Source organism: Cyclopterus lumpus, chromosome 5 (assembly GCF_009769545.1).
Source record: "Cyclopterus lumpus isolate fCycLum1 chromosome 5, fCycLum1.pri, whole genome shotgun sequence".
Lineage (NCBI taxonomy): Eukaryota > Metazoa > Chordata > Actinopteri > Perciformes > Cyclopteridae > Cyclopterus > Cyclopterus lumpus.
In genome coordinates, this window is record NC_046970.1 from 11,902,371 (window position 1) to 11,921,121 (window position 18,751).

General features: G+C 38.7%; 1 protein-coding gene across 3 annotated transcripts; it reads right to left on the reverse strand.

Moving 5' to 3' along the window:
• Positions 1–2,209: 2,209 nt before the first annotated feature.
• Positions 2,210–18,228, reverse strand: dgkab (diacylglycerol kinase, alpha b). 3 transcript variants are annotated; one of them, XM_034533030.1, is made up of 25 exons: positions 18,086–18,228; positions 17,188–17,269; positions 14,411–14,487; positions 13,861–14,005; positions 13,333–13,407; positions 13,082–13,131; positions 11,564–11,638; positions 11,144–11,260; positions 10,876–10,993; positions 10,268–10,356; positions 9,317–9,391; positions 8,851–8,961; positions 8,674–8,772; positions 8,537–8,587; positions 7,487–7,560; positions 7,267–7,341; positions 7,107–7,192; positions 6,936–7,025; positions 6,674–6,834; positions 6,531–6,595; positions 6,353–6,443; positions 5,482–5,662; positions 5,232–5,352; positions 4,970–5,030; positions 2,210–3,290 (listed from the first exon to the last, which is right to left on the reverse strand). In XM_034533030.1, exons 2-25 carry the CDS (start codon positions 17,258–17,260, stop codon positions 3,174–3,176), a joined length of 2,277 nt encoding a protein of 758 aa, XP_034388921.1. In that variant the 5' UTR covers positions 17,261–17,269; positions 18,086–18,228; the 3' UTR covers positions 2,210–3,173. The 3 variants fall into 3 exon arrangements, with proteins under 3 accessions (XP_034388921.1, XP_034388923.1, XP_034388922.1); XM_034533031.1 differs by having other exon boundaries at positions 3,185–3,789; XM_034533032.1 differs by lacking the exon at positions 9,317–9,391.
• Between the last annotated feature and the right edge of the window lie 523 nt (positions 18,229–18,751).

Here is an 18,751-nt window from a genome sequence, read left to right on the forward strand (position 1 = left end):
CTCAGACAAAACTGAAGTTATTTTACTGGGCCCTGAACACCTCAGAGATCAATTATCTGGTGATGTGGTTTCTGTAGATGGCATTGCCCTGGCATCCAACACCACTGTAAAGAATCTCGGCGTTATCTTTGACCAGGACTTGTCCTTTAACTCCCACGTTAAGCAAATCTCAAGGATTGCATTTTTTCATCTACGTAACATTTCAAAAATCAGGCACATCTTGTCTCAAAAAGATGCAGAAAAGCTGGTTCACGCGTTTGTTACTTCCAGACTAGATTACTGCAACTCCTTATTATCAGGCTGCTCTAATAAGTCTCTTAAATCCCTCCAGTTGATCCAGAATGCTGCAGCTTGTGTACTCACAAAAACTAAGAAAAGAGATCACATTACTCCTGTATTAGCTACTCTGCACTGGCTCCCTGTAAAATCAAGAATCACATTTAAAATTCTCCTCACCTACAAAGCCTTGATTGGTGATGCACCATCATATCTTAAGGAGCTTGTAGTACCACTAAATGCGGGGCTACTTGTGGTTCCTAGAGTCCTAAAAAGTAGGATGTCAGTTATCAAGCTCCTCTTTTATGGAACCAGCTTCCACTTTCAGTCCGGGAGGCAGACACAGTCACCTCATTCAAGAATAGACTCAAGACTTTTCTGTTTGATAGTGCTTATAGTTAGGGCTGAATCAGGTTTGCCCTGGTCGAGCCCCTTGATATGCTGCTATAGGCTTATAGGCTGCTGGGGGATGTTTTAGGATACAACGAGCACCTATCTCCTCTTCTCTCTCTCCTTATGGATGAATTTACATCTCTCCATTGCACCTTATTAACTCTGCTTCCTCCCCGGAGTCGTTGTGACTTCACGTCCCATAGGGTCCACTGGACCTGGAGGTGTCTGATGCCTGGTGAGCCGGCGTCCCGCGTTGGTCCTGCTGATGTTGTTGTTGTTGTTTTTTACCTTGTATATACTCATACGTTGTAATGATCTGCTTTGTGTTTAATTATGTTTCCGTTTTGATTGTCAGCAAGAATTTCCTAATACCCCTAATTATTACCCCACATTTCACTGTGCAATAATAGTTATTCTGTTGTTTTTTTGTGTATATATTGTGGATTCTGTACTGTTTTATTTGCTTATTTATAATACTTGTTTTAGAACCAGAAAATCCAACACACTTAACATTCTAACACTTAAACTGGGAGTGCTTTAGTTTCTCTGTTAAGTATGAAGAAAGTGAGAGGGATAAGCAGTTGAAAGGAGCTAAATAGACCTGCGTTAGTGGAGTCAATTTAAGGGGATTGTGCATAATGCTGTGTCTTGTGCAGTATGAATACAAAATTATGGGCTAGACTGAAATTATTAACAAGAACACACGGCATGTTTATAGTATACACACATATATAAATACAAAGACAGAAGATGTTGCTTGTTTTAATTGGTATTGTGTCAATAAAACAGCCTATTTCTGTGATGTAGTTCATTTATTGTAAAGCCCTCTGAGGCAAATTTGTAATTTGTGATATTGGGCTATACAAAATAAACTGAATTGAATTGAATTGAATTATGCACCTGAAGCTACAACAATCAGACTTGTTCTTACTTGTTTTTGTATGGTCTTAAAATAAGTCAATCTGTTTGTATACAGTATATTATCATAAAGTATCACTTGCAAATTGTGACAATTTAAGTTAAGTAAACTTAACAAAGATGAAAACTTCTAATTAATTTCAGTGTTGCTTTTCCAGCACTGGATACTCCTTTCCCACTCAAAAAAGTCAAAGTAGATTTCACATCTATATAAGAATATCTCACCTACTTTTTAGGATTTTCATTTTCAGTATGAAAATATATTTGTTTAATCTTTAATTTCAACCAACTCCTCTCTCCGCTATTTATGTGTAATGTCTGATGCCTTCTCACAAGAGTTCAAATGTGTCACAATACACACACACACACACACACACACACACACACACCATCGACACTGAACCCAACATTTTCTGTTTCCACTTCTCCTCATCACTGTTGGATTAGGCCTCCTGCTTTTCCTCCCACACTGATGAAATGCCTGCCTCACTGTGCACTGCCATGCTTTTGATTTAGGGAGATTTAAGCAACTCAGATTTAGAATTTCAATAAGTGGGATGCATGCAGAGTAATATTGCATAAACATATAGCCTAATACTTTAAATAATTGCACAAGTCAACACAGCGCTCATAAACATTTTTTATAGCAGATAAGCATGGGAGTGTTAAGGATGTTTTTACAGTGAAATTTGTGTTTTTTCTAATTTGAAAGCAGGTGATTTATATGACCATGTAAACATTCAGGTATTCAGCCATTTGTCCTTTAAAAGAGTTTAACATTTAGATGACTTTTTTTATTTTGTATTCTCATAATAAATTCTGTCGCACCTTATGGTACAAGTCTGTCTCATGCGAGAGCTTCATATTCAGCTGCGCCATACAGTGCAATCTCCCCAAATATAAACAGGTCGGACAGTATATTCTAAAGAGACTTGTAGTGGGGAAACAGATTGTAATTATTTCTAAGGAAAATTCAATAAATGTTGTCAATGGGATGCTGTATGAGCGTCACTGAAACTGAGTATGCAACATTGTCAAGACACACATGCGAATGACAGCTACACAATCTGACAGTAAGACAAGATAATAAATGAACATGCAGGCATGTTACATGTATACATGTACTACTGTATGCACTAATAGACTCAACACAAGACTACGGTACTGACACCTGAAAGACACATAATGCACATAACTGAAACAAAATCTCATCAACATTTTCTTCCAACATTTTTCAAGCCACAAAATATATTATTTGGTGGAATACATCCTATTTGATTATATTTCTGAAGGCTTCTGTGTATTGTGTGACTAAATTGAAAAAGCCTATGCAATGAAAGCATCTTGTTACAAAGATGATCCAAAGATAACATTGTCATCAAATTTACAGGACAACAACATATAGAAAATATTGTGCACCTAATATATTAAATACAGTGGAATGCTGTTTTATACTAAACTTGGTGAATTTGGGAGAGCTCAATCAAACTCCATCTGTCCAGCACTTTCAGGACTAAAATTGTAGAGATAATCTTTATAAAACTCCACCCAGTCACATTCAGTGACATGTTTCTCACATCATTGCTTTAAACTGAAATGATGACATCAGGTGGATGAACAGTGACAGGGAAAGACACAGGAACAGCCAGGTAAGATAGTGTTATTGAACAGCGTGAGCTGCTGTGAACTTCATCACCAGCTGCCTTAGGAAGTATACGAAACTACTGTCAATGTGATTAACCAGAACACAATCACAACATAACATGCAAGCAAATATATTCCTTATCCACACACTGTAGATACACAACATACTCTGCTACTTAATTTACAAAAAACATGTATTACATTTAAATTGGCACACAATAGCAACAATCAGACTGTGTAGTGAATTGTCTCCTTCAGATTTGGTCTGTTACTGTAGTTTTTGCCATGCAAGATGTCTGTACTTTGAAATGATGTTGAATTATATCAGGGATTAAGTGCAAAGGACATACACACTAATACTGAATAAAAGAAACACACAGTTACACACTCAGAAACAGACATCTCTCTTTCATCCTGCATCATTAGAGTAATATAGGTATCATATCTTAGCAGACTGGAGGGTGTAGTGGAAGCGTTTCATTTGAGGTGAAAGAAGCCGGTTGGTTTTGTTGGTGCAGCCATCAGCATGTTAACTTGGTTCTTGTGAGTTATGTAAATCTATAATAAATATAACAACTTTAGTGATCAACAATTTGATTATTTGTCTTGAAATTCTTTTTCAACTAAATCTAATTTATTAGCTGTCCAAAAATGTCTCTATTTAAATTAAATAAATAATTCCAAATAAAAAACAAAAACAAAATGCTAACTTCCCCTTTGAAGAAACATCCCTATTTTAAATGACGTCACAGGCATAATCAGTGAGTATAACAGGGTGTAAGGGCTCCAAAGACTCAGTTGCCAGTGTATAAGGTACACCAAGGACAAGCCTGTTTATGTTGAAACTAAATTAACTGTATGATCATTTTGAGGCTACAGTTTGAGGTGCTTTTGAATTGTTTTGCATTGTACTGAAAGTTGTTTCTAATATTTTGTTTGCCCAACATTTATCAATGAGGGTATAGTAGCTATAAGAAATAGACGTGCTTGGTGCTATTTTCAAGAAAACCTGATCTTGGAAGCTGTTTTGTTTTTTAAGATTTCCCCAGGCTTCGTTTTTAAGATTATGACACTATACATTGTGGCTAACTGGGGTACGGAGACTCAGTTGGTTGTTTACTATAAATCACAGCCTCCAAATTGCTCACAATGTTTTGGTGCGATAACTAAGTCACTTTGAATAAAATCGTCTGCTAAATAACTGCCATGTAATGTTCAAAAGGAGAGCCCTCAAACAAATGCTGTGTTATAGTCCTGAGCCATTGCAGATTTAGCCCTCTCTAACTAGCTTTAAGCACTGTACACAGATAAACATAATCAGGGTGAATATGGGTGAAGGTAGCGCCGTAGTAGCACTTTGGTAGCACTTAAATGGCTCTTACTGATAGCACTTTGTAGTTTAACTTTATTGAAGAAATTGTACTTGCTTGATTCTTGTTGTTCTGAGTTTGGACTCATGGTTTAATGCACTTATTGTAAGTCGCTTTGGATAAAAGCGTCAGCTAAATGACATGTAATGTAATGTAATGAATATCTACGATGATTTAATGTCCGATTTATGTACTGAAATTTTGTTTCTCTTATCCGTGCTGCTATTATCTGCACAAACAAATATAAGAATACATTAAAGAATAATTGTTTTACTTTGTTGTACACTAGGATGCTGTAATCACCGACTTTAACGAATCTCATATGTAACTACTCTTCACACAGAATTACACTGGTTTATGTCACTTACAGTACATGGAGGCTGCATCCATGGCTCCCCATCAATTTGCATGGGCAGGGCTTTAATTGTCCTGCACACAGGGAGGAGAGATCTAATTATACTGTGCTATTTATACTGTTTGTGAACATTATGTCAAATATGTGTCTCTTTAGCCCAGACTGCATAGTGAGTGCTAAAATACCAGGAACACCTGGCAATAAAATGCAATGCACAACAATGGCCCCATAAATAGGTCAGGTATTATTTGTTATTATAGGTAAAAGTACACAACCTGATGGTAATTTGGGAAGTCTGAGCTAGTCTGTGCCCGGCATTCTTTAGTCCAGTGTAAATCTGTCCCATCTCTATGACTCCTTCCAGGCCCACCACCTCCAAGCGCTTGTCACTCATATCTGCAGGGTGACGAAACACACACAAATCAAGTTTTAAGAGTTTGTAAAAGATTAAATCTTGTTGATGGCAGAGAAGGCTTACTGACAATATTTGGACACATTTTGTTGGTGATTTAGGAGAGTACGAACCTTGAGAGATGGTTTTAAGAAGTTCATGGTCAGTGATAACGTCACTGGGCTCCACCACTGGCCCGCTATCAGAATTCTTGGACTCGCCCCAGAGGTTGGAGCCTCCGTGCATGCTGGGTATGTTGAGGACAGCTATGCCCTCAAGAGACATGCTGCTCAGGTCCAGAGTTCTTCCACAGCACTGGTGGAGGCACAACAACAAGGTTATACAACTGAACAAAACTTTAAAATACTTGACAAAACAGATGCACGCAGTAGAGTACAGAGCTCCGCCAGGTGTGTCTGCAACCACCACTGCTGTATTGTGTGATTGGATAAGTACAACCCACAATTGGCTAACCCCTGTTTAGAAACTAATGGACTGTAAGGGATTGTAGAAAAAAAGCACAAGCAATCGGCTTAAAGTTGTTGCATAAGACATTTCATACAATCTTGCCAAAGGTAAAATGAAACACACCAAGCTGTCTGCCCACTTAGCAGTGGCTGAGTGGTGGTGATATACTCAACAGTGTGTGTACTGGTAGTTCCATTAGCTGTTAGCCAAACACGCCGACCAAAACACTAAAAGTGACAAGAGCGTGTAGCTTGAGGAGTCCCAAGGCAGTTAGTGGCAGTATCAAAAAGGCAGTTAAAGCTGTTTTGAGAAAGTGAGAGACACTGCAACCAGAAGAGGTCCTTGAGCATGCAGACACGCAAAATATTACGCAGTTTGCTGCAGCAGAATGCGAGATTAGCCATGCATAGTCACAGAGGTGCACACTCATGCACACACACTCAAATTCATTGCATGATCTTCCTTGTGGAGATAATTATTTGAATTACAAATAATAACTTGGCCCAAAAGCTTCATGATTGCATTAGATATTCTAACCTTAATCGTGAGACACTCCTTCAGCCTCTTGCAAGACGCAGAGAGGGTTTCAGAGGTGGCAAACTCAAAATACCAAAGTTTGTTTTTCATTCTTAAAAACAAAAGAGAACAGATTAACGTTTATTATTTGAAAAAAAGCTCTTACACTTTTTATTTGAAAAGACTATGAAATCCTTACCTGCTGTTGAACCTCTGGGGGTGTTTCTCTCTCATGGAGTGGAAACGATGAGCGATGGAGGCATCCTGTCAAAGTCATAAGGTAATGTTTTCACGTTTCAATGTATGATGTTACCATTCCTTCCTGCTGATGCAATGACTCACCACTCCAACAGAGAAGTAGTTGTTAATGATCTCGTATGGCACAGGGTCCCCAGCCTCTTGGGGGTCGTTTGGTACCACCTGGATGCTCCAGCGGTCCATGCAAACCCCCTCACTAGCTTCGATCTCCTTCAGGATCTCTCTCAAGTCTGACCCATCGTAGCCTTTTGTGGGATATTAGAGGAAGCAGATAAAGTAAATGCAGGGCTCCAACGTCAGTGCCAATACCTTAGTTAGGGTGTAGAATGAATGTTGATGGTTTTACCTCCTCCCCAGCGTAGACAGCGAGCTAGGTCATTCCCAGTGCCCAGAGGCAGGACAGCAATTGAAGGATGCACCTGCAGGTCTTCTTTGTCTGAAATCACAGGCACGTTATTTAACCTTAGAGATGTTCATCTTAATTACTTCTCAGAAACCCCAAAATGACTCACAGTACCTATAGCATCCAGGAGCCACCCAACGGTACCGTCTCCTCCACACGCCAAGATCCTGAACTCACGCAGATTGCGGAAGAAGTGTAGTCTGAAGAAACAAAGGCATCATTAATGTGAAGAAACTCAAGTGTGTAAAGTTATAGTGGTGAAAGTGAACTGTACCCTGCAGCAGGACCTCCATTGGAAAGGTTGTACACTTGACGTGGGTTCAGCAGGTACTGAAACTTCCTGAGCACTCTGGAAAACAGAGAATCACACACTCAAATAAACACTACAAGAAAGTGAGAGGAGCCATATTCTATAAAGGAAATACAATACAGGTACTTTTACATTACAAGTAAAAGAAAGTTACACAAAGATATTGAAACTTCAGGCTGCTTACCGTTCTCCCTGCTTTCCTCCACTTTTTGGGTTTACAAAAACCAGCAGAGGGTGGGTGTCTGGAATTGAAACAATCTGAAGAAGAATACATGACAGATCCAATGGCTTATGTAACTCATGTGAAGATTTGAGTTTCCTCAATATTTAAACATTATGATGATATATTGAAATTGGCAGATACATTTGGAGACTTTAGGAATTCTAAAATTCCAATCCATTATCCAAACCACTTATCCTATTCAGGGTTGCAGGGCGCTGGAGCTGATCCCAGCTGATATTGGGCGAAGGCAGGGTTCACCCTGGACAGGTCGCCAGCTTATCACAGGCCACATATAGAGACAGACAACCATTAACGCTCACATTCACACCTACAGGCAATTTTAGATTAACCTGAGCTGCATGTCTTTGGACTGTGGGAGGAAGCCGGAGAAGCCGGAGAACCCGGAGGGAACCCACGCTGCCAAGGGGACCACCCGGGATCGGGGATCGACCCTCTTGCTGTGAGGTGACAGTGCTAGCCACTGCACGGTGCCTGATTTTTGGCATATTTAAATTAAAACATTTTGAAAGTGAATTTTTTTTGCTTTAATGCACATTCATAAGGACACAAAGCTAACTGAGCCAAATCTTAAACAGAAGCAATGCATTTAGTCATGTATTTTAAGAAGTGGATTATGCTGCAGGAAGTTTCTCTGTAGGCGTTGGTACTTTTTACTATTGCTTCCTTGGAATGTATTGAAACCAACATGATTTAAGCTTGTGACAGGAGGTGAGTATCTGGTGAGTATCTTTAAATATAAATACTGGATCAGTGGGTTTGTTCCAGCCATGATAGGTGTATTTGACCAGGACTTTATCCAACACACCAAACTGTTACAAACAGACTCCTAAGACGCATGATGAATCACAAAATTTGGAGATTCTCCCAAAAGCAATGATATGCAGATGGTAGTTTGAGCAGACAACTTGAAAGAGACCTCGCGAAGAAAACACATGGGTGTACAGTTGGAAAAGGAATAAAAGTGTGTAGGGTGATTTGATAACAGCAGACCTGCAGGATGTGGCCATCAGGGGTGACGTTTAATAAGCTGGTGTCTTCCTCCTGCAGGAAACACGGGACAGTTAACTTACAATGATCCTAAAAATCAAAATCTGCTCAAGCCAATTTTATGGTGATGCTCATTTCACCTTTGAGACAGCGTGTATGGCCCATGGAGGCAGTATATGATCTCTCAGTGGCCCACAATCACAGGACGATAAGCCAGAGAAAATACACTCATCATGACGCTAAAATAAGACAAGTCTCAGTTAACATAGAGCAAAGAGATCTTGTAATTCATGTCCAAACACGTGCTCACTCCTCACCATCTCCTGGCACCACACACAACGCCTCCCCACTAAAGTCTTGATTTTCTTGTGGCAGACATGACATTTGGTGGACTTACAGTCCGCTCTGATCCAGTCGTGAGCTGCTATCTGAGACACAGAGCAGAAGAAAAAGAGATTGCTGAGGAAAAGGTGTAATTCACAACTACTATTAACAATTACCCAGAATAATGTCCCCTTATTCTTTTACTCATAATGTCCCATCTCAAGGCAATAAACAACTTCCGTTCCAGGAACAACATTCATGTTCTCTACAGTGGTGCCAAACCACAAACCAACTGAATGACTTCAGTAAAAATGATGTTATTGAATTTCAAAGACTCAGCACAGACCACACCCTCAACAGAGCAGCTGCGGAGACAGCATTAGATTTACGACATTTTGGATAACCATTGACAGGCAGACACGCATCAACAGAACAAATATCCTGAGAGTGCACTGGCACCTCTGGAAGCAGCTGACGAAACTTGGCCAGTTCACTGTTGTGATCCTTTACAGGTTGTGAGTTGTGGTTGTGACACTACACAGAAAAAAAGACAGTGAACATCATTGTTTATTTTTGTGTAAAATCAGGACATTAAAGAGATGTGCAGAGCAGACTGTGCCTTCTGTAATCTGCACTTAAAAAACTCTGATGGGCTGCACTTATTACAGACTAATGCATTGTGATGTTCCCTGTCGTTAATGTGTTTACTGTTGCTGCTCTTTGTTTTTTGGTCAGTAAAAAGAACACTGACATGACATATTCACTTGACAAATATGAGATTTCAGTTCATTCTTGACCTTGAAAACAGTAGTTTTCAAGATGAAATAACTCAGGGTTCACTTACTAGATTTGTCCACAGATTTGGTTTAAATGTAACAAAAAAACGTATATATATTCCATAATTTTCTAATTGTCGGCAAATCACAAACATATGTCCACAGCCTGATGTAGAACTCCATTGTTGTTCAACAACACAGTTGTGACTGTTGCAGTTTATTTTTTGAGTCAATCGCACATCCACCATCCTGAATAAGGAATTATTCACTAGTGCACCAAATGTGTTTCAATCAGCAGCTGAAAATAGTCCCCAACAAATGCAGTATTTTCTCTTTTTATGTGACATTTGCAAAAACTACTGCGCCCCTCTGTTTTAAGACATTTATTTTGTGCCTCTTTAAAAATGTATCTTTTTGTCAACAAAAAATAAAAAATTGACCCTTTGCTCAGCTCTGCCCCCTGCTGGAAAAAGTATTTAGAGACAGTTTAATGCAATGTTGGTTTTGGTTGGTTGACATGGGATTTGTTGACATATCAATGGACTCATCCTTTAATTTAGCTCCAGTAAATGTAAGTTTGAAAATGTAATTTAAGGAAATGGAAATGAAGTGGAGTTGTCGTGTGTGTCCTTACACCAATCTCCTTTCTAGATCTGCCAAAGGTACGGGCACAGGGTTCAGGATTCTTGTTGGCACAATGACTGTGAACAGTGTACTTGCAACCTGAAGGAGAAGAACACATGATTTCAAGATAAAGTGTTCTCAACTTTCAATTCAATTCAGTTTATTTTATATAGCCCAATATCACAAATTACGAATTTTCCTCAGAGGGCTTTACAATCTGTACACATACGACATCCCTGTCCCAGGACCTCACATCGGATCAGGAAAAACTCCCAAGAAATAGAAAAAAAAACCTTTCACTGGGAAAAAAAGGGAAGGGGAAACCTTCAGGAGAGCAACAGAGGAGGATCCCTCTCCCCGGAAGGACAGATGCAATAGATGTCATGTGTACAGAATGAACAGAATTACAGAGTTACATAAACACATTCAATTAATATGACAGAATGTATGAATGGACCTCCACAATCCATGAAACTAAAACATACATGATTCTATAGCAAAATATCTCTAATAATGGAAAATAATAAACAGTACAAGTGAACTAGTAAATGTGACTTTTTCCTTTGTATTGCGTATGAGGTGCATGATTGCCCCCTAATGGCAGCCGTGAGCTCTTACAGGTGCAGCAGAGTCCCTGCTTTCCAAGGCCAAGCAGCATGCTCTGACACACGTTGCAGTATGTTGGCTTGTTAAAGTGCTTCATCCTCCAAATATGCTGTCCATCTCTCTCTGTCATCTGTGGGTAAGAAAACCAAATTAAAGAAAAATGGAACCGCAGTTGATCACACTGAAAAACAATTTTGAGTTGGTTCATTCATTAACAAAACCGGGGATATTGTGGGGAAAGATAGGTGTTGTATGTGGAGTGAAATGATTGTTCTCTCACCTTTAGTCCAAGCAGAACAAGCAAAGGCACATTGTTCATGCCTCCCTTCACCCATTCCTCTAGAGTGACAGTCCCACTGTCATCCACATCAATTGCTGTCATCATGTCTTTGAGCACCTGTCAACAAAAACATCTGCTAGTTATTCATCATCTAACTCTTGCATAGTAAACTTCCTTTTACATCTGTCATCTTCTGTTATTAACTTACACTTTATTTTAATCATCACATACCTACATACATTAAATTGTGCCACTGCATTAAACCCATCTTAAGCATTTAAGGGCAGTGAGTTACTCAAGCTGTGCTCAGCTACAGCTCTCTTTCTGATGTAATACAAATACATGTTACCACACACCTTCAGAAAAAGCATACATGATTCAATGATAGAATACAAAAATGGATAAAAATGTGACTCATACTGGTCTGAGTTCAGACACGTCCCAGCCGAGGTAGTCAGCGGCTCGCATCATCTGGGTGATTATACGATCCACCTCCTGATGGAGAGACAACAGGGTTTACATTCAGTCACCCTCCTCATCTTGGGCAAAATAGTGACCTCTGACAAATTACAAACAAAAACAGCCACTCAATCTAAGTAGGTATTGTTGGGTTGTAGTGGATTTTATATATATTTGCACATATAGATAAGAGAAGTTTATGTTTTAAATTAATACATAAAGAAAGATATGATAATTAATTTGGGATATTATGAGGAATATTCTGGAGGAATATATTATGAAACATAAGAGAGGATCACTGTTTTATTATTCTGTTTTAATGACAAATGTAATGATTAACTGTATGATGCATGAGAATGAATGAATGTTTTATTGTTTAGACAATAGTTAAAATGGATGCCGATTGAAACCTAATGTGTTGCTTTTATTCTGAAGGCAGTATAGTAGGTTTTATTCTGAAGGGAAACTTCCTGTCCTTGACCGGAAGTGTGAGCTTTGACCTCGCCAACTTATCAATTGGCTTAGTGAACAGAACTGCGGCATTCCTTTGAACTGACCAATGGAACTAACCTTTAGGTGTGAATTCATTTGCATGACCATACTAACGACCGAGCATTTGTTCTGGGGAGACATGGTTCTACTGGTCTGGAGACTCGAGACAGTCCTAGTCTGTTGCTCCTTGGGAGCTCTAGTCCGTCTGTGGAGAGTTCTTCCTTTCTGGCCCCACGATCGTGAACGCTACATGAGTATTATCTTTGCCATTAAATATTGTTAAACTTTAACTCATTGAATCCTAAATTTCCTGCGGCCACGGGACCCGGAGCTTTGAACACAAATCTTACAGTATACACCTCAAAAAATAAAAAATTAAAGTCCAACTGCAGTTAGGTCTTATTATTTCATTATTACTTGTTTGTTTAGACCTGTTTTGTGTTTCCCCTTTTTATTCTGCAAACGGACAGTTTCTAAATATCCGACTGCTAAGATCTAAAAAATCTCAAATAAGGCTTTTCAAATATGCAGTGGAGGAGCAGAACTGTAGTATTAATTAGCCTTTATTTTACCAGTTTGAAAAATGTGTGTGGGTGCCGCTTAAATTGTATCCATGTTTTTAAACCAGCAAGAAATACATTAGCTGGATGTTCACTGTCAGCGGCATTTTCTATTCTACATTTTCTGTTCTACATATTCATCTATCAACATTGCAACTTTTAAAGTACATATAAAGAGAATATTTATCCTCTAAAGCTAAATAATTTAACTTTTCAGTGTTTGTTAAGGGGTCCAAAACCAACAAAACAAAACAGTAAGTTAGACATGAGACCTTTTTTTACATTTTGCAGAACTAATTATCAACAAAAGATATATGTCAACTTTTGCAAGTGAAGCAAAAGGCATCGCAAATATGTTGTGAGTTCAGGCACATGTTGTAAACACAGAGCAGTTAGAGAAACTTGTCATTGATTTTTAGTAACTTACAGAGCTGTCCAGGAGTTTGTTGCAGTCTTTATCGTAAAGTGTGAAGGAAACTATAAACAAAACAAAGTCAGTCAATAATCCAACCATTGTATTTTGTTCACTTCCTCATACCTTCCAGATCATCCAGCTCATCAATCTTATTCATTCATTAGTGGTAAAAATGTACATTAAATGCAGTTGCACTATAGATTTAAAAAATGCCGTTCGTAATAAACATGTTACGAAATGATCAAAAGGAGGATGAAACCAACATTCGAGCTTGTCGCGTGGCAGTCCTTTCTCCAGCACTGAGAAGTAACAGGACACATCGCGAAGAAAGACCCCACCTGAAGATAAAGAAACACAGAATCAACCGGTTGACCAAATTTGAAATCTTTGTTACATTACTGAGATTTAAAACAGCATATTTTTTTCACTTCTGGATGAAAATGTAGAACTGCATCAATAAAACAATAAAAGCAAGTGTTCTAGCAAAGGTTGGTTATCTGAACAAGTGCCCTAATATCCAAAGCTACTCTACGCCTACAGCTTCATTCCTGTCATAAAGCACTACAAGATCAAATAAACCCAAACAAACAAACAAACAGGTGGGCGTTGGACAAAGTGTCCAACTGGAATTACTCTTTGTAGCGTTCTTTGATTATTTTCTGGATGTTATGTGGTGTATTCCCAACAAAAGTCAGAGCTGAGCATGACTGCAAAGTGTTTCCTCTAACAGCATGGACATTCCTGATCCAGGCTGTTATGTAAATAGAGATCAGGCTTTCAGATAAATGTACCTCCTCTGGGCAGAGGGCTCTTGCTGGGCGCATCATGCTCCACATGTTGAAAATAGTGAAAAAGACGTTGGCAGAAATCTGCAGGAAAGTCATCCACTTCTAGATAAGTCTTGAGAAAAAGACAGAACCCCTCTGCATCCACATACTGTAGAAAGAAATGAAACATATTGTGAGGAGACTCAAGGTCAAATGTAATTTCAATGTTGATTCCCTCCCAATTGACTAAAAAGAAAAGATACAATTTGGGGAACCAATTAAAGGAAAAAATATAACGGGTAAAATATAACGGGTAAGAATGTGCCAAAATGTATGTGTAAAAGTAAACTTAAATGAAAACACAAATTCACATTATTAAATGAATAACAAATATAAATAAATTTGACATTTCTGAAGAAATTACAATTTCTTTACAATTAAAACCAAATTATATTATTATTATTATTTTCTGAAACTTCTGACAAAATGTATTAGAAGAAATTGGAAATAACTACCCTGTTAAATAATAGCGAGACTTACCACTTATGTATTATTGATCTGTTGCATGACTCACCTCTCCAAAGCTGTGCTGGACCAGCCGACCACCAGGGTTAAACTCCTTAATCACATCTTTCACCCTAAGACTGCTGTCTGCAAAGAGAACATCAGGAAGTGGATCAAAGAGGACATGAAAAATGAATACAATTATTTCCAATTTGTTTCTGATATGAATCTGTTTCGAACCCGACCAATGAAAAGAAAAGTCCTGTAAAACTGGGAGCAGAGAATCTTAGTAACTAGCTCTTTGTGTATTTGCCATTTGTCCCACACATTAATCACAAAGCTCCTGAGGGCTAAAGCAGGAAACAAACGGGAGTTCATCACTAATTGTGAACATGAACATACTGCGTGTATCCTACATTAAACTTGCGCTGTGCTGTTGGAGAGGAGCAGGTGTATTATCCTTTCATCTATTATTGCCAATACTAAAAGACTACATACCCATTTAATTCTAAAGCCTCTGTACAGCGGAATATTTGTAGCCTTTTTGCTTCCTATCTAATTCTGTATTAGCTTGAAGTGTGGTGCATAAACATGCACTTAAAGTTTGGAGTTGTTTGTGTTTTTTGTGTTGACGCTGAATGGTCCTTAGAGAATCTATATGGAGCAATTTCATTTTGAGGAACTTCCTCTGTCATTTATTTCAACACCGATGTCTAATGACTACTGCTGCTTTCGATCTCTGTAAACATTGATTGACAGATTCTCAAGTTTGAAAGTAGCTGGAAACTCTTTAAAGTAATTCAGTGATCAATCAGATATAAGAGAAGTCTGCACACCCAAATCAATCAGAATGCACTTTTGTCTACTCTCTCAGTTTATGTATTCTGCACCAGGGTTGCACAATTCCGGGAATATTCAAAGTTGGAAACTTTCCACGGGAATTAACGGGAATAAACGGGAATATACGGGAATTAACGGGAATTAACAGGAATAAACAGGAATAAACTGGAAATGTTGGGGTAATTTAACTGTATGTACCTTGTAATAAGGAGACATGCATGCAAACATTTATAATAGAACTTTTAAAAATGACATTTTTTACTTTATTGACATTTTGTGAGTAGAACTTTATTCTTTCATCAGACGACAAAAACATGAACGTTGAATAAAAAAGGTGTATTCCCTATGATCACCACCCCCCCAACACACTTCTTTTTTTTGTGTGTGTTTTTCCCTGAATCCTTTCAGGTCTAAATGCTTTCTTCCTGGACCTCATCAACGTCACTGCTGTAACAAGTTAGTCTACTGTATACAAATAAACTTGGTATTAAAATGAACATGGCTTCAGTTTACCAAGTAATCAATATGCTAGGTAATGACAAACAGTGTTGGGAAAGTTCACTTTCTGAACTAGTTCAGTTCATAGTTCACAAATTTAAAAATGAACTAGTTCAGTTCATAGTTCATAATTCAAAATGTTGAAATAAGTTCACAGCTCCAAAAAATGAACTAGTTCAGTTATTTTTTTCAATATGTTGCAAGCTATAATTGAAATCTCTATCTGTCTGCAATACCGCTCTTGGCCTTTACGCCACTCGGCGCTCTCACACTTGCCAGGCATAGGGCTGAAACGTTCAGACAACACTGATGACAAAGACGTTCAAAAACAACAGAACGTTTTATGTTTACGTTTATGTTTCTGGCAGACAATGTTCCCAACCAGCTGCATTCAGGGTCCAGCTGAGCTAGGTGTGCATAGTCTTGTTCTCAACTACATTTAAGTTCCCTGTTATATGTTTTTGCAAAAAAAATTAGGCACATTTTTTTTTTTCTTCAAAATTCCCGAGCCAAAATTCCCGTGGATACTTTCCGGAAATTTACCGGAAACTTTCCGCCCCTTTGCAACCCTATTCTGCACACACATCCCTCCCCTTCACTCTCCTGTGTTGTACATACACGATTACAAGAGTATTCTGATTGATTATAGTGTATGAGCTTGTACTGCTTTTGTCTCTCTTGTCTTTGTTGTTTCCTCTACCTTCGCTCATCGCAGATCTAAGCATTGTGTTTCTCACAACTTCCAAATCATCCGTGTTGTATAAACTTTACAGATAATTTTGTCATGTCCAGGAAACTGTCATGTTAAATTAATCAGTTTCGTGTCTTGTGTCCATGTTGTCTCGTGATTTCCTGTTTTTATTTTGAAAGTCAACTCTCCTCTTGTTTCAGGAAACTTGTTCCTTCCCCTGTGAGTTTCTCCTCTGGTCTGATTGTCTGCCTGACTCCTGATTGTTTCCAGCTGTGTCCTCACCCTGTGTATATATTGTCTGCGTCTCCCTTTGTCCTGTGCCAGTTTGTCTTGTCTTTTGTGCCAGAGAACCAGCCATTTCCATGGAATTCACCAGTCACGATATTATGTTACTTTGTTCATGTAGATTTTCTGTTTGTTTGTTCCAGTTAATTAAAACTGCGATTTGTTGTTGTTACTTTGCCTTGAGTCGTGCGTTTGGATTCAAGTCTTTGTTCGGTCATGACCAATTTTACTTAGTAAAAGTAACACCCCGCTGTTAAAATAGTAATAGCATTTCACCAATGGAAATCATTATTCTTTATATACACGTACAAAGTCATAAGTAAATATAAAGGCAGGTGTACACAATAATAAATATTTCGACTCTATTGATTTATTGATTTCCCAAGACATTATGTTGCTTGCCCCTTCTCCCCACAGCAAGGACTGAGACCACTACCTCCTCAGCTGGTCTATTTATGTTTTATGTGCAGCATTGACATGCCTGTATTATTAATAACTGTTGAAATAAAGTTAAGTGAGAAGATGCCACTTACATTCCATGTAATGCTGCAGCTGGATAAAATCCACGGGAGTAAGAAACACTTCTGTGTCGTCAGACGAGGCCATGCCGAGCAGCTGACAGAGCACAGAGAAATCAATGACGGGGCGTCACGGAGATGACAGATAGGAGAACAACACCAGGACAACTTTTAACCTCAAGAGAGGCTGCAGAAACAAGGAGGTAGTCTTTCGTTTAGTAGGTGGGTCACAATAACTGGTTTGCCACCATTCCTTGGCTTGCAAATACCAGCAGTGAGTAAACACTTGTGAAGACACTGATCAAACACAGTGTCTGGTTCTAGATATTTAGACAGTCTGGGGCTTCAAGGTGATGAATCCCAAAACCAGAACCAATAACACTTACTGTACCACATTCAATGAGTAAGGGAAGTTGTATCATGCTGATTTTTAGTTGACAGCCTGAGAATCATGGACACGTCAACAGTTTGTGACAAGATCTGACGAAGATGAGGATTTGCCCACAAGGAAATGTATGTAGGCTAATACCATAATAACAAGCTGTATTATGAGGGCTGCCTTCATGACTGTCACCAGCAGAAAATAACAATTAATTAAACACCAGCCTGTAGAAATATGAATTGTGCTGGTACATGTATCCACTTATCTTCTCTGCACAAGTCTCTTATCTCACAAAAAAAGCACCCCATCAGCTTAATCATAAACGTACTGTACAAACACCAAAGCAAATCAACAACACATCAATCAAGACCAACCTTTTAAGGGGCGTCCATCAGACAGGATTAGGCTATTATTTGAGGTAGCCCATCTGAGTGAGTGACAGGCACGACTTGTTACTTTGCCGTGCTAGATGCTGCAGGTGTTCAGCCATCCACACAATATACGGGCTGAACACTAATAAAGGCTCCTTACCTTAATTCCTTTCACCTCAGACCTCAGCGGAGCTAAATAAAAAGCGTCCCAAACTCGGAGCTTCACAACACGGAACTTTGATATGTTGGTTGACAGCAGCTGGTGCTCGTGGGTAAAAATCTGTCGCAGAATTAGCGGATATAAAGGATTAAGAAGGAGGAGCTTTTCGCGACATAATTACAGTTAGTGGTACCGTCACGCGTGTGTACGCACTCACATAAACGTAATAGCCACGCACACGCACGTGCACATGCGTGTACCCTGTCAACAAATTAACACATTTTCTAAATACTCCGACTTTAAGCCTCAAAATGAGGTCCAGGCTCTGTGGTTTTCCGCGTCAACGGAGCGAATGAGCCGATTTAGATGACTTCAATATTATATGTGAACTCAGAAATTGTCTGGGAGAATCTATTTGTAAAAAAGCTTACAGATGAGGCCGTAACATTTTAAATTAACTGAAATGTTGCCAATTGCCATTATTTTATATAAAATTATCAAGACAACAGACCGTAAATTGTAGGAAAAAGATGTAAAAGGAGAAAGGAGTCATGCAGAACCAGTCATACGAATAAATAGACCAATCACGTGGACACAATGCAATGGACACATTATTTGCATATAACAATATAATTGCAATGCATTGTGGTATAGATCAAATTATAT

Coding starts and splice junctions, on each gene's coding strand:
- dgkab (XM_034533030.1), bottom strand. CDS start 17,260: ATGGCCTCGTCTGACGACACAGAAGTGTTTCTTACTCCCGTGGATTTT. Junction 13,132..13,332: donor GCCACGCGACAAGCTCGAAT/GTTGGTTTCATC, acceptor TTTTGTTTATAG/TTTCCTTCACACTTTACGAT. Junction 11,261..11,563: donor ACGTGTCTGAACTCAGACCA/GTATGAGTCACA, acceptor TTTTGTTGACAG/GTGCTCAAAGACATGATGAC.